Source organism: Pan troglodytes, chromosome 18 (assembly GCF_028858775.2).
Source record: "Pan troglodytes isolate AG18354 chromosome 18, NHGRI_mPanTro3-v2.0_pri, whole genome shotgun sequence".
Classification (NCBI taxonomy): domain Eukaryota; kingdom Metazoa; phylum Chordata; class Mammalia; order Primates; family Hominidae; genus Pan; species Pan troglodytes.
Genome location: NC_072416.2, coordinates 5,757,861 through 5,771,425, shown reverse-complemented (window position 1 = coordinate 5,771,425; position 13,565 = coordinate 5,757,861). Strand labels below are relative to the sequence as shown.

The 13,565-nt window shown below is 55.1% G+C and overlaps 1 protein-coding gene across 2 annotated transcripts; it reads left to right on the top strand.

Annotated features, from left to right (window-relative positions):
• Positions 1 to 3,051: 3,051 nt before the first annotated feature.
• On the top strand, positions 3,052 to 13,565 carry ZSCAN10 (zinc finger and SCAN domain containing 10). Of its 2 annotated transcripts, XM_016929268.4 has the most exons (6): positions 3,052 to 3,262; positions 9,443 to 9,905; positions 10,131 to 10,398; positions 10,619 to 10,683; positions 10,850 to 10,907; positions 11,795 to 13,564. In XM_016929268.4, exons 2-6 carry the CDS (start codon positions 9,510 to 9,512, stop codon positions 13,348 to 13,350), a joined length of 2,343 nt encoding a protein of 780 aa, XP_016784757.2. In that variant the 5' UTR covers positions 3,052 to 3,262; positions 9,443 to 9,509; the 3' UTR covers positions 13,351 to 13,564. The 2 variants fall into 2 exon arrangements, with proteins under 2 accessions (XP_016784757.2, XP_054524723.1); XM_054668748.2 differs by lacking the exons at positions 3,052 to 3,262; positions 10,131 to 10,398 and having other exon boundaries at positions 9,829 to 9,905; positions 11,795 to 13,565.

Sequence of the window (13,565 nt, the reverse complement as noted above, 5' to 3'; positions counted from 1 at the left end):
CCGGCTCCATTTACTCACTTCCCCGGTGTCCCCCGGGGCTCCTTCCTCAGTTCCCATCTCCCCTTCTTCCCTGCAGAGGTTTTAGGCTCCTAATCATTTCAGGAAGCAGCTGTGTTCTCCAGGGGAAAGGCGAGGTCCTAAGGCACCCCAGTGCCCTGCACTCCGCCTATTGTTATTCTTCCTCCGCCCTCCAGCAGCCACAATAGTCTTTCCCCGCAGGAAACACCACAACTCTGAGGTCCCAGAACCGCCCCCAAAGCCACAAAAGGCTATTGAGTGCTTTAAATGGGGCGAGTCGGAGCTCAGACGTGCTCTCGCTGTAAAATGCACACTGGATTTTGAAGACTTTTATGAGAAAAAAGAATGTGCAGCCTCTCATTAGCAATTTTCTGTATTTGTTGAAATAATATTTTGGATATAACGAGTTAACTAAATCGTATTATTAAAATTAATCGCTGGCCGGGCGCGGTGGCTCATGCCTGTAATCCCGGCGCTTTGGGAGGCCGAGGCGGGCGGATCAACTGAGGTTGGGAGTTCGCGACCAGCCTGACCAACATGAAGAAACCCCTTCTCTACTAAAAATACAAAATTAGCTGGGTGTGGTAGTGCACGCCTGTAATCCCAGCTACTCGGGAGGCTGAGGTAGAATTGTTTGAACCCAGGAGGTGGAGGTTGTGGTGAGCCGAGATCGGGCCATTGCACTCCAGCCTGGGCAACAAGAGCGAAACTCCGTCTCAAAAAAAAAAAAAAAAAAAAAAGTTAATCGCATCTGTTTTCTTTTACCTCTTTAATGGTGGCCACCAGAAAATTTTAAATTGCGGCCGTGGGTGGCACCACACTTCTCTTGAAGGACACTACTCCAAAGGTTCCCCGTCCCGCTCCGCACAGTTGACCCCAACCCAGTAGGGAACCACACTCTCTTTAGCGCCCCCTAGCGTCAGGTACGGATTCATACACGTTTATGATCTTTAAGGTCTCAGTGCTTTTGCAAACCTTCTCTTCTACAACCCTCTCCCGCAATACATCTGGGAGGTGGGATCATCGTTCACGCATTACAGAGGAGGCAGTGATGGTTTTCAAATGAAAAGTGACTTCGCCAAGGACACATGCAGCTGGGCTGTGGAGGGCCTAGTCTGTCTCCTTTTTCCATCCCTCGTTTATTTCCAGAGCTGTTCCTACACCTGAAAAGCGCCCCTCCCCCTGCACACCCTGGCAGACAACCGGATTCGATGTCCCTGGCAGCCCGAACGCCAACAAACACCCAGCATCTTTCTGAAGCGACCATAAGCCATTCGAGGAAACACGCACGGGGTCCTGCTTGTCCTGGCCTTGTCCCCATTGCCCAGGGCAGTGAGAGCAGCTCTGCACGGAGGCCAGTCCCTGAGGCTCCCTCGGTGGCCTCAGACCTCGGAGTACACACATGCAGTCCTTACCTCCCAAAGATAAACCTAACCTCCCACTCTGCTCTTCACCTACTTCAGACTGCTGTCCCATATATGGTCACCAGAGACATATGAGAACCACTAGAGATAGCCCCAAACTGAAAACTGCCCACTGGCTACCCATAGCAGAATGAATAACTGATGTAATGAAGAAAATCTTTCAGCAACGAGAGGGAAAGAACGCTCGATGGCATGGAGTCCCAGCTGTAGTCCCAGCTCCTTGGTAGACCGAGGTGGGAGGATCACTTTAACCCAGGAGTTTGAGTCCAGCCTGGGAGATATAGCAAGACCTTGTCTCTAATAAAATGAAATAAGTGGAATTGGGAGAATTACAATTTTAAAAGAAACAAAAATTTTTAGTAGAGATGGGGTTTCACCATGTTGTCCAGGCTAGTCTTGAACTCCTGACCTCAGGTGATTAAAGAGGCTGAGTGCGGTGGCTCATGCCTGTAATCCCAGCACTTTGGGAGGCCAAGGCAGGTGGATCACCTGAGTTCAGGAGTTCAAGACTAGCCTGGCCAAAATGATGAAACCCCATCTCTACAAAAAAAAAAAAAAAAAAAAAAAATGAACCGGGCATGATGAGAGAGGCTCCACGCCTCTCGCTTCCGAGACTGTAATGGCTGCCTGGTCCCGCCAAGGCCACACCCGCTCCGGCGCTACAGCACCCCGCCCCGCCCCGGACACGCCCCCTCCGTCCCTACAGAGCCCCGCCCCGCCCCTTGGCCTTCAGGCCCACTTCCCTGGGGGCGGGGTTTTCTGGCCACGCCTCTGAACAAACTGTGGAGTGGGAGGAGCCTGCGACTGGGAGAGCGAGGCGCGGGACGCGGGGTATGCAGAGCAGACCAAGGAGAAAGACCGTCGTACGAAGGGAGCACTAGACAACTGAAATAGGAACAGGATGAGCTCAGGTGTTAAGTGCAGGAAAACAAAGACCCGTCAGATGAGCCAGTCAGGCGGGTCCTGGCCCCAACGGACCGACGGGTCTAGGCCGGGGGAACGGCCAACACCTGAGAGGTGGTCCTGGCTCCCCGGGGGCTCAGAACGCTCGGGAAGGCACCAGCTGCAGCCAAGGGCACAACCCAAGAAGGCACCTTAAGCACAGGGATGGAATTAGTTTGGGCCCAAACGCTGTTGGTGAGGTCACTTCCCTCCCGGGGAGCCCTTGCTTCGTCATCGGTAAAGTTGGGACAAAAGCCACCTGGCAGGACTTGGGAGGACTTTAGGTGACCGTGTAGATGGAGCAAACTCTGCCCCATCACATCCTCCTCTTCCATTTTTTCCTAGCACCGTCGCTGCTCCTTTGCCCTAGAATGTAAGCCCCTGAGAGCAGGGCCTCATTCCTTCAGTTTCTCTCTGTGTCCTTAGCCCCTGCTTTGTAACCGTGCCTGGTACACAGGAGGCCATTGCAAAGAGTAGTCACGTGAATGAAAAGCCTAGCAAAGAAGTCAGCACACTGTGGGCATTTAAAAATGGCAGCTCTTAGCCCAAAAGAAAGACGGGCAGACCTGCAAGGGGCACCAGGCCAGTCTTGATTTGGGAGGTGGTTACACTCTCACACAGGCTGGGATTGAAATCTGGATTTCTCACTTTGTCTTCATGTCACTGGCCCCGCCCTCTTCCCATCCTGCTCCCAAACTGGGAGCTTAAGGGTTAACTCTAGGAAGCCCCTCATCACCTGGATGGGATGGGACTGGGGCAAGGAACTTCCTGTTCCATTTTCCCAGAGCCCTTCCCCAGGCTGGCGGAGGCTGGCTTTGGCCCTGGAGTCCTCAGAAAACCCCCCAGCATCTCTGCCTGTGTAGTGGGGACTCCGAGTGGTGAGTTGGAGGGAGGTCGGGGTGCAGGCTGCCAGGACGGGTGCTAGGAGCTCGCAGCAGCTTGGAGAGAGCAGGGGAGGCTCCAGGCCTTGGCGCTGGGGTGGGGGCTGGAAGAGTCTTGGGAGGATGTAGAGGGTCTGCTGGGGAGCCTCGTGCCAGCCAGCTTGGTGGACCTGTTGCGATGGGGGCGTTGGGGACAAGGGAGATTGCAGAACTTCCTGTGACATTGAAGAAGGCTGGCTTCACGTGCTCCCAGGTGGACTGATGGGCCTTGTCCACTCAGCCCAGCACGCGCAGGGAGGCCCCTCCAACAAACAACAAATCAGGCAGCTGCCAACTGTGTCCAGGGAGAAAGGGAGTGTTCCCGGCCGAGGACCCCACCTTTGCCGCCTTCCCCAACTCTGGGCTCTCAGGTGACCTGGGTGGGTCTCGTGGCAGCACCTCCACCCCGGGCTCCAAATTAAGCTGGTCAAATGTTGGATGGTGGCGGTAGAGCCTCTGCCTGCCTCCCTACCCAGCCCACCCCCAACAGAGGTGCATATTAACAGAGCTTTTGTCCTGGAGATCTGGGGGGAGGGAGAGATTCTCTGAAGCCAACTTGTCTCGAATTCCACCTCTTTGAAACCTTTTGGAGAGATCTCACCTGGAGATTCCGGCCTCCCTGTGTGGCTCGCCCTGAGAGCTGAAATTTGGAATCCTCATTTTTTTTCTGTTTCATGCTGTGATATTTCGGCTAAGGCTAGGAAAATGGCACAGAGCAGGATGGAGATCAGTTCCTTTTCTGTTTCAGAGCTTTGGCACTGTGTTCTAGACCTACACTCTCAGCCTAAAGCAAATCTTGGCTCCACCTGGTGTGACCCTGAGCACGTCACCAAGTGCAAAGCTTGGTCTTTGCACTTGGCAAAGGGAGAAATGATTGTTTCATGCATGGGCTGGACCGGGATGAAATGAGCCTAATCGCCAGACATTCAGTACCTGCCCGCTGCTCCTGCAGGGCAATGGATGAGCAGTGATAAGTTTTCTTGTTATTTTGTGCATGCTACTAAAAACCAGTGAAACGCAATCCCATTTTCTCCCCCCTCCCCCACCCTTTTTTTTTCTTTTCTTTTCTTTCTTTTTTTTTTTGAGACAGGGTCTTCGCCTTTTATCCAGGCTGGTGTGCAGTGGCGCGAACATGGCTCAATGCAGCTTTGACCCCCCGGGTTCAAGCAATCATTCTGCCTTGGCCACCCAAAATGCTGGGATTATAAGCATGAGCCACTGCATCTGGCCTCACAACACCATTTTTCTGATCATTTATCACAGACTTTTTCTGCCCTAGACGTTGTTACATGCTTTCCTTCGAGATGGCCAGAATCACTGCCATTTCCTAATTTCTGCTAACAGACACTGAAGCAACTTCAAGTGCTGGATGAACACTCATTGAACTAGACACAGCTCCTACTCCCAGGCCAGGCAGAGAAATACACTCATCTGTGATTGAGGCATTACATCGCCCTAGTGGGGAGAGATGGGGTGGGAGGATGGGGGCTGCCTGGAGTGGATGCCAGAGGGCAGGAAAGCGTAGTTCCGGCTCGGGGGTGGTTACACTCTCACACATGCAGGGGTTGAAATCTGGATTTCTCACTTTGTCTTCGCTTATCTGGCCCCACCCTGTCCCCATCCACCTCCCAAACTGGGAGCTTGAGGGTTAACGCTAGGAAGCCCCTCAACACCTGGATGGGATGGGACTGGGGCAGGGAACTTCCCGTTCCATTTTCTCAGAGTCCTTCCCCAGGTGGCTGAGGTTGGGAGATGCAGGGGAGCTGGGGTGGGGGTGAGGGGCTTGGAAGATACTGTGTGTTGCGGGGAGGTTGGGAGAGATGGGTCATGTTCTAGAATCACCTCCCCCTCCTTCTCAGCGGCTAAGCTTAAAATCCCCCATTCTGTACCACAACACCACCCCACCTGAGGAGGTTCAGAGAACCCTCAGGCTCATATTAAGGGGGTACAGCAAACTGTCCAAGGCTCTCAACTAGGCCATCATTACCAGGGAGAGGCTGCCCAAGGCTGAGTTACTTTTTTTTTTTTTTTGAGACAGATTCTCATTCTGTTGCCCAGGCTGGAGTGTAGTGATGCAATCTCAGCTCACTGCAACCTCTGCCTCCTGGGTTCAAGAGATTCTCCTGCCTCAGTCTCCTAAACAGCTGGGACCACACATGCATGCCACCATGCCCGGAATTTTTTTTTTTTTTTTTTTGAGGCAGAGTCTCACTGTGTCGCCCAGGCTGGAGTGCAGTGGCGCGATCTCGTCTCACTGCAACCTCCACCTCCCAGGTTCAAGCAATTCTCCTCTCTCAGCCTCCTGAGTAGCTGGGACTACAGGCGCATGCCACCACGTCCGGCTAATTTTTGTAATTTTAGTAGAGACAAGGGTTTCACCATATTGGTCAGGCTGGTCTTGAACTCCTGACCTCAGGTGATCCACCCACCTCGGCCACCCACAGTGCTGGGATTACAGGCCTGAGCCACTGCACTCGGCCACTGGGTTACCTTTTTGCAGAGTCTTAGTGTCCTCGGCTGTAGAATGGGTCAGTGATGGGCCCAACAGAACTGTGAGTCACTGTTTGCTGCGGTGCTTGGTGTTGTAATCAGCAGCAATGAGAACAGTAATAGCTCGTGCTCATGGATGCCTACTGTGTGCCAGCCACTGCATGCTGGACAGTGCCCTGTGCCATTCAGGTGGGTGGAGTGGTGCTTCAGGCTTTCTTCACATCCCCCTACCTGGGGTGCCAACTGGGAGTGGAGGGTGGGAGGCTCTAGGAGAGGTTCACTTGTAGCCCTGAGGCTAGAGAACAGGAAGAGCAGAAAGCAGAGGGCAGGAGCCTGGATTTCCATGTCTATAAAATGACCCCTGCCTGAAATAAAATGTAAAAGAGCCTCAGAGATCTAACAAAAATATGAGCCTGCTCTGCTCAGAAAAGCTTAAATCATCCAGCCTCAATTAGTTGAGCAGGGCTGAACTGAGTCCCCTGTGGGTGGGGCCGAAATTTTGGAGGTTCCTCATGGGTAGTACTGGGCTACCAGACCAGGAAGGAGAAGCCCCACAGCCCTAGATTGGGAGGAGGTTGGGGGAGGTTGTCAGTGCCCCCTGGTGGCTATAGATGACTTATTTTATATTTTTTATTTTTTGAGACAGGCTGGCACTGTCGCCTAGGCTAGAGTGCAATGTTGCAGTCACAGCTCACTGCACTGCAGCCTCAACCTCCTGGGATCAAGCAATCTTCCCACCTCAGCCTCCCAGGTAGCTAGCACCACAGGTATACACAACCATGACTGGCTAAATTTTTTTTTTTTTTTTTTTTTTGAGATGGAGTCTGGCTCTGTCGCCCAGGCTGGAGTGCAGTGGCGCGATCTTGGCTCATTGCAAGCTCTACCTCCCGGTTTCACGCCATTCTCCTGCCTCAGCCTCCTGAGTAGCTGGGACCACAGGCACCCGCCACTGCGCCCGGCTGATTTTTTGTATTTTTATTAGAGACGGGGTTTCACCGTGTTAACCAGGATGGTCTCGATCTCCTGACCTGGTGATCCACCCTCGGCCTCCCAAAGTGCTGGGATTACAGGCGTGAGCCACTCAGTGCGCCCGGCAACTGGCTAAATTTTTTATTTTTATTTTTATTTTTTTTTTTTTTGAGACGGAGTCTCGCTGTCGCCCAGGCTGGAGTGCAGTGGCATGATCTCGGCTCACTGCAAGCTCCACCTCCGGGGTTCACGCCACTCTCCTGCCTCAGCCTTCCGAGTAGCTGGGACTACAGGTGCCCGCCACCACCCGTGGCTAATTTTTTGTATTTTTAGTAGAGACGGGGCTTCACCATGTTAGCCAGGATGGTCTTGATCTCCTGACCTTGTGATCTGCCTGCGTTGGCCTCCCAAAGTGCTGGGATTACAGGCGTGAGCCACCACACCCTGCCCTACATTTTTAATTTTTTTAGAGACGGGGGTCGTGCCATGTTGCCCAGGGCTGGTCTTGAACTCCTGAGGCTCAAGTGATCCTCCTGCCTCAGCCTCCCAAAGTGCTGGGATAACAGGCGTGAGCCAGCCCCGCTAACCTTTCATTTTGAAAATTTGAAAACATCCAGAGAACTTGAAAGAGCAGTGAAATGAACATTCATATATGTATCTCATATATCAGGCCCCTTCTCCAAACTCTTCAGCGTCTTCTAAGAACGCAGCCATTTCCTATATATTACAAGACTAGACTTTCATCTCAGAAATGGGTAGTCATACTGTTATCATCTAGTATCCCCACCATACTCACCATTTTCCGACTGGCCCCAGGATGTCTTTTAAAGCCTTTAAGAAAAATGAATGAGGATCCAATCTAGGTTCACCCACTTAGTTGTGAGGACTCTTTGGGCTCCTGTCCATCAGCGCCTCCTACAGGCACTTACTTTTTATGACACTGAGTAACTCAGGCCAATTTCTTTGAGAGAGATGGTCTGACTTGTTCCATATTCCCTGCAAGGCCCTAAACATTGGAAGTTGGATCTAAAGGCCACCATTAGGTCGGGCGGGGTGGTTCATGCCTGTAATCCCAGTACTTTGGGAGACCAAAGCGGGCGGATCACCTGAGGTCAAGAGTTCGAGAGCAGCCTGGCCAACATGGTGAAACCCCGTCTCTACTAAAAATACAAAATTAGCGGGATGTGGTGGCGCGTGCTTGTAATCCCAGCTACTCAGGAAGCTGACGGACGAGAATCACTGGAACCCGGAGGCGGAGGTTGCAGTGAGCCGAGATCTTGCCATTGCACTCCATGCTGGGCAACAAGAGTGAAACTCCATCTCAAATAAATAAATAAATAAAGGCCAGTTGGATTGAGATTAGGCATTTTTGGGCTAGGCACAGTGGCTCACGCCTGTAATCCCAGCACTTTGAGAGGCTGAGGCAGGTGGATCACTTGAGCCCAGGAGTTTGAGACCAGCCTGGGCAACATAATGAGACCTCGTCTCTACAAAAAATAAATAAAATTAACCCAGCATGGTGATATGTACCTGTAGTCCCAGCTACTCGGGAGGCTGAGGCAGGAGGATCACTTGAGCCCAGCAGATCAAGGCTGCAGTGAGCCGTGATTGCGCCACTGCACTGCAGCCTGCATGACAGAGTGAGACCCTGTCTCAAAAAAATAAATAAATTACTTAATTAAATTAAAATTTTAAAAAACACGCTTGGTGCAGTGGTTCACGCCTTAATCTCAGCACTTTGGGAGACTGAGGTGGGCTGATCACTTGAGGTCAGGAGTTCAAGACCAGCCCAGCCAACATGGTGAAACTCTCGTGTCTACTAAAAATGCAAAAATTAGCTGGGTGTGCTGCCACAGGCCTGTAATCCCAGCTACTGTAAACCCAGGCTGAGGAATGAGAATCGCTTGAACCTGGGAGGTGGAGGCTGCAGAGAGCTGAGATCATGCCACTGCACTCCAGTCTGGGTGATATAGCAAGACTCCATCTCAAAAAAAAAAAAAAAAAAAAAAGCTTTAAAAAACAAATTTTTGGCCAGGATCCATCTTGATGGTGCCACGTGCTCCCAGTGGCTACATCAGGAAGAAGGGAAGGGCAGGGTGTTTCTCTTTCAGGGATGGTCACTTTAATCACTTGGGAAAAGTGATGCAAATTTCTTTTTTTTTTTTTTTTGATCTGAGTCTCGCTCTGTCACCCAGGCTGGAGTGCAGTGGCGCGATCTCGGCTCACTGCAAGCTCCGCCTCCCAGGTTCACGCCATTCTCATGCCTCAGCCTCCCCAGCAGCTGGGACTAAATTAGCCTGGCTAATTGTTTTGTATTTTTAGTAGAGATGGGGTTTCACCGTGTTAGCCAGGATGGTCTCGATATCCTGACCTCGTGATCCACCCGCCTCGGCCTCCCAAAGTGCTGGGATTACAGGCGTGAGCCACTGCGCCTGGCCAAGTGATGTAAATCTCTAAATGCTTTAAGGAGGGATGATAATACAGAACTGTCCGTTTTCTCTGGCCTTTGCTTTGTTGGTAACCCTGAGACCGGGGGCTGTCCTGCCCTCGTGAGCCATTACCCAGTGAGAAAAGCAATTCCCCTGGGTCTGCGTATTGGGTGTCTTTTAACATGGATGACCCAGGTATGGGGCCAGCTTCCTTGCAGCAGATCCTAACCCAGGGTGTTCACCTTCGCAGGTGTGGGAAGAGAGGAGAGAGACCCAAGAGCGCGGCCAGCGGTAGGGAGGCATCCCCGCAGTGAAGGATGCTTGAAGAATCAGTCCCAGCTGCCCTGGAGCAGGAGCAGCTGGGGGAAGTCAAGCTGGAGGAGGAGGAGGCTGTCAGCCCAGAGGACCCCAGGCGGCCAGAGTCCAGGCTGAGGCCCGAGGTGGCTCACCAGCTGTTCAGATGCTTCCAGTATCAGGAGGACATGGGGCCACGGGCGTCCCTGAGCCGGCTCCGGGAGCTCTGCGGCCACTGGCTGCGGCCAGCTCTGCACACCAAGAAACAGATCCTGGAGCTGCTGGTGCTGGAGCAGTTCCTGAGTGTGCTGCCTCCGCACCTCCTGGGCCGCCTGCAGGGGCAGCCGCTCAGGGACGGGGAGGAGGTGGTGCTGCTGCTTGAGGGCATCCACCGGGAGCCCAGCCACGCGGGGCCGCTGGTGAGAGGGTGGGGCAGCGGGCTGAGCAGCATGCAGATGATGGGGACTTGATCCCCCCAGTGAGGAATCTCTGGAAACTCCACTTTCCCCCACCTGACCATTCCTTCTTCACCTCCTAACTCCTCCCCTGGCTGACTCTAACCTCGTTTCTGTCCCATGTCCCCTCGGAGTCAGGACACAGGTTGCCACCCCGAGAGTCACTTAACTTGAATGTGTTTTGAACAGGATTTTAGTTGTAATGCTGGCAAGAGTTGTCCCCGTGCAGACGTCACCTTGCAGGAAAAGGGGTGTGCTTCCCAGGTCCCCAGCCACAGCCCCAAGAAGGAATTGCCTGCAGAAGAACCTTCAGTGCTGGGCCCATCGGATGAGCCTCCCCGACCCCAGCCAAGGCCTGCCAAGCCTGCTGAGCTGGGACAGTGGAGACTTCCCCCAAGTTCAAAGCAGCCACTGAGCCCGGGACCCCAGAAGACATTCCAGGCCCTGCAAGAAAGCAGTGAGGAGCTTGTGCCCTAGGAGGCCAAGGACTGGGTGTCGGGGAGGGGCCTGGATGTCTGGGGTGGAGTGAGAAGTGGGGCCTCCCCAGGTGACCAGGACAGGAGAGCGCCAAGGTGTCTTCACAGGGCCCGGATGATGCGGTGTGTGTCCTTGCAGCCACATGGCAGGCAGGGCTGCCTTCTAACTGCACTTCCTCCCCTCTTCCCCAATGCCGTCAGGTCCCCAGGGCCCCTCACCATGGCCAGAGGAGAGTTCCCGAGATCAGGAGCTGGCGGCTGTGCTGGTGAGCTGGGCCGCACCCCAGGGTGTCCTCAAGCCCCAGGAACTTCTCTACCCTGTAGTTTTAGCAAATCCATACCTTCCCTGATTCAGTCCTGGGAAGCATTTCATTCCCCACAGGTTCCTAAGGCATGTTCCTCACTCACCAAGGGTTTCTGCTCTTGATACAGGAGTGCCTGACGTTTGAGGATGTGCCAGAGAATAAGGCGTGGCCTGCACACCCCCTGGGTAAGCAACCCTTCCCTGGAGAAGTGACCACTGATGCCTCTTTCTTTTCTTGTCTTTTTTAAAGAGATGGAGTCTCGCTATGTTGCCCAGGCTAGTCTCCACTCCTGGGCTCAAGTGATCCTCCCACCTCAGCCTCCCAAAGTACTAGGATTACAGGCATGAGCCACCGTGACCGGCCAACACCTCTTTCTTTGCCTGAAGCTCCAGACCCTACCTGACTTTTTGGCCTTTTTGTTTTTTGAAACAGGATGTTACTCGCCCAGACTGTGGCACAATCATGGCTCACTGCAGCCGGGACCTCCTGGGCTCAGGTAATCCTCCCACCTCAGCCTCCCGAGTAGCTGGGACTATAGGTGTGTGCCACCACACCCAGCTAACTTTTTGTAGAGAGGTCAAGTAAAGGGGCACCCTTGTTTGACCTCCACCCTCTCTACCCACCTACCAGATTTTTTTGTTTGTTTGTTTGTTTTCAGACAGAGTCTCACTGTGTTGCCTAGGCTGGAGTGCAGTGGAACCATCTCCGCTCACTGCAACCTCCACCTCCAGGGTTCAATCGATTCTCCTGCCTCATCCTCCCGAGTAGCTGGGACCACAGGCACGCGCCACTACACCCAGCTAATTTTTTTTTTTTTTTTTTTTTTTTTTAGAGACGGGGCTTCACCATGTTGGCCAGGGTGGTCTCGAACTCACTCCTGACTTCAAGTGATCCGCCCGCCTTGGGCTCCCAAAGTGCTGAAATTACAGGCGTGAACCACTGTGCCCGGCCTTTTACCTAACAGCTTTGCAGGATCCTGGGTTTCTTTCCACTTCCAGGCCAATCAGGTTCTGGTGATTGATAGGGGCCCTGGGAATAGGCCTGACCGTCCCTGTTTTGTCTTGTTTCCCAGGATTCGGAAGCAGAACCCCAGACAAGGAGGAATTTAAACAGGAAGAGCCCAAAGGGGCTGCCTGGCCCACTCCCATCTTAGCAGAGTCCCAGGCAGATAGTCCTGGGGTGCCGGGAGAGCCTTGCGCCCAGTCGCTCGGACGGGGCGCTGCGGCTGGCGGCCCTGGTGAAGATGGGTCCCTTCTTGGCGGCAGTGAAATTTTGGAGGTCAAAGTGGCTGAGGGCGTCCCCGAGCCCAATCCGGAGTTGCAGTTCATCTGCGCGGACTGCGGGGTGAGCTTCCCGCAGCTGTCTCGCCTGAAGGCGCACCAGCTGCGCTCGCACCCGGCTGGGCGCTCCTTCCTGTGCCTTTGCTGCGGGAAGAGCTTCGGCCGCAGCTCCATTCTCAAGCTGCACATGCGCACTCACACGGACGAGCGGCCGCACGCCTGCCACCTGTGCGGCCACCGCTTCCGCCAGAGCTCGCACCTGAGCAAGCACCTGCTGACCCACTCCTCCGAACCCGCCTTCCTGTGCGCAGAGTGCGGCCGCGGCTTCCAGCGCCGCGCCAGCCTTGTGCAGCACCTGCTGGCGCATGCCCAGGACCAGAAGCCGCCCTGCGCTCCTGAGAGTAAGGCCGAAGCGCCGCCACTGACCGATGTCCTGTGCTCCCACTGCGGCCAGAGCTTCCAGCGCCGCTCCAGCCTCAAGCGCCACCTGCGGATCCACGCCAGGGACAAGGACCGCCGGTCCTCCGAAGGCTCCGGCAGCCGCCGCCGGGACTCGGACCGGAGGCCCTTCGTGTGCAGCGACTGCGGCAAGGCCTTCCGGCGCAGCGAGCACCTGGTGGCCCACCGGAGGGTGCACACGGGCGAGCGGCCCTTCTCCTGCCAGGCTTGCGGCCGCAGCTTCACGCAGAGCTCGCAGCTGGTCAGCCACCAACGGGTGCACACGGGCGAGAAGCCCTACGCCTGTCCGCAGTGCGGGAAGCGCTTTGTGCGCCGGGCCAGCCTTGCCCGCCACCTGCTGACCCACGGTGGCCCTCGGCCCCACCACTGCACCCAGTGCGGGAAGAGTTTCGGCCAGACCCAGGATCTGGCCCGCCACCAGCGCAGCCACACGGGCGAGAAGCCCTGCCGCTGCAGCGAGTGCGGTGAGGGCTTCAGCCAGAGCGCCCACCTGGCGCGCCACCAGCGCATCCACACAGGGGAGAAGCCCCACGCCTGCGACACCTGCGGCCACCGTTTCCGCAATAGCTCCAACCTGGCCCGCCATCGCCGCAGCCACACGGGCGAGCGGCCCTACAGCTGTCAGACGTGCGGTCGCAGCTTCCGGCGCAACGCGCATCTGCGGCGGCACCTGGCTACCCATGCGGAGCCCGGGCAGGAGCAGGCCGAGCCCCCGCAGGAGTGCGTGGAGTGCGGGAAGAGCTTCAGCCGCAGCTGCAATCTGCTGCGACACCTGCTGGTGCACACGGGCGCCAGGCCCTACTCCTGCACGCAATGTGGCCGCAGCTTCAGCCGCAACTCCCACCTGCTGCGCCACCTGCGCACCCACGCCCGCGAGACGCTGTACTAGCTAGGCCCGCCTTCCGCCAGCCGCGCCCTGCGCCACCTACCCGGGGTCCTCCACAGCGGAGGCCTGCAGGAATGTCCCTTCCCACCACACCCCACTTCCCTCTCCTTGCACTTTCACGGCTGTCCTTCCCTGGCCGAGGCATTGCTTTCTGGCCTCAGCTATGTAATTAAAACGCCCGAAGTAAAATGGCCTTCTCCAAAATGGCCCCTCTTTAT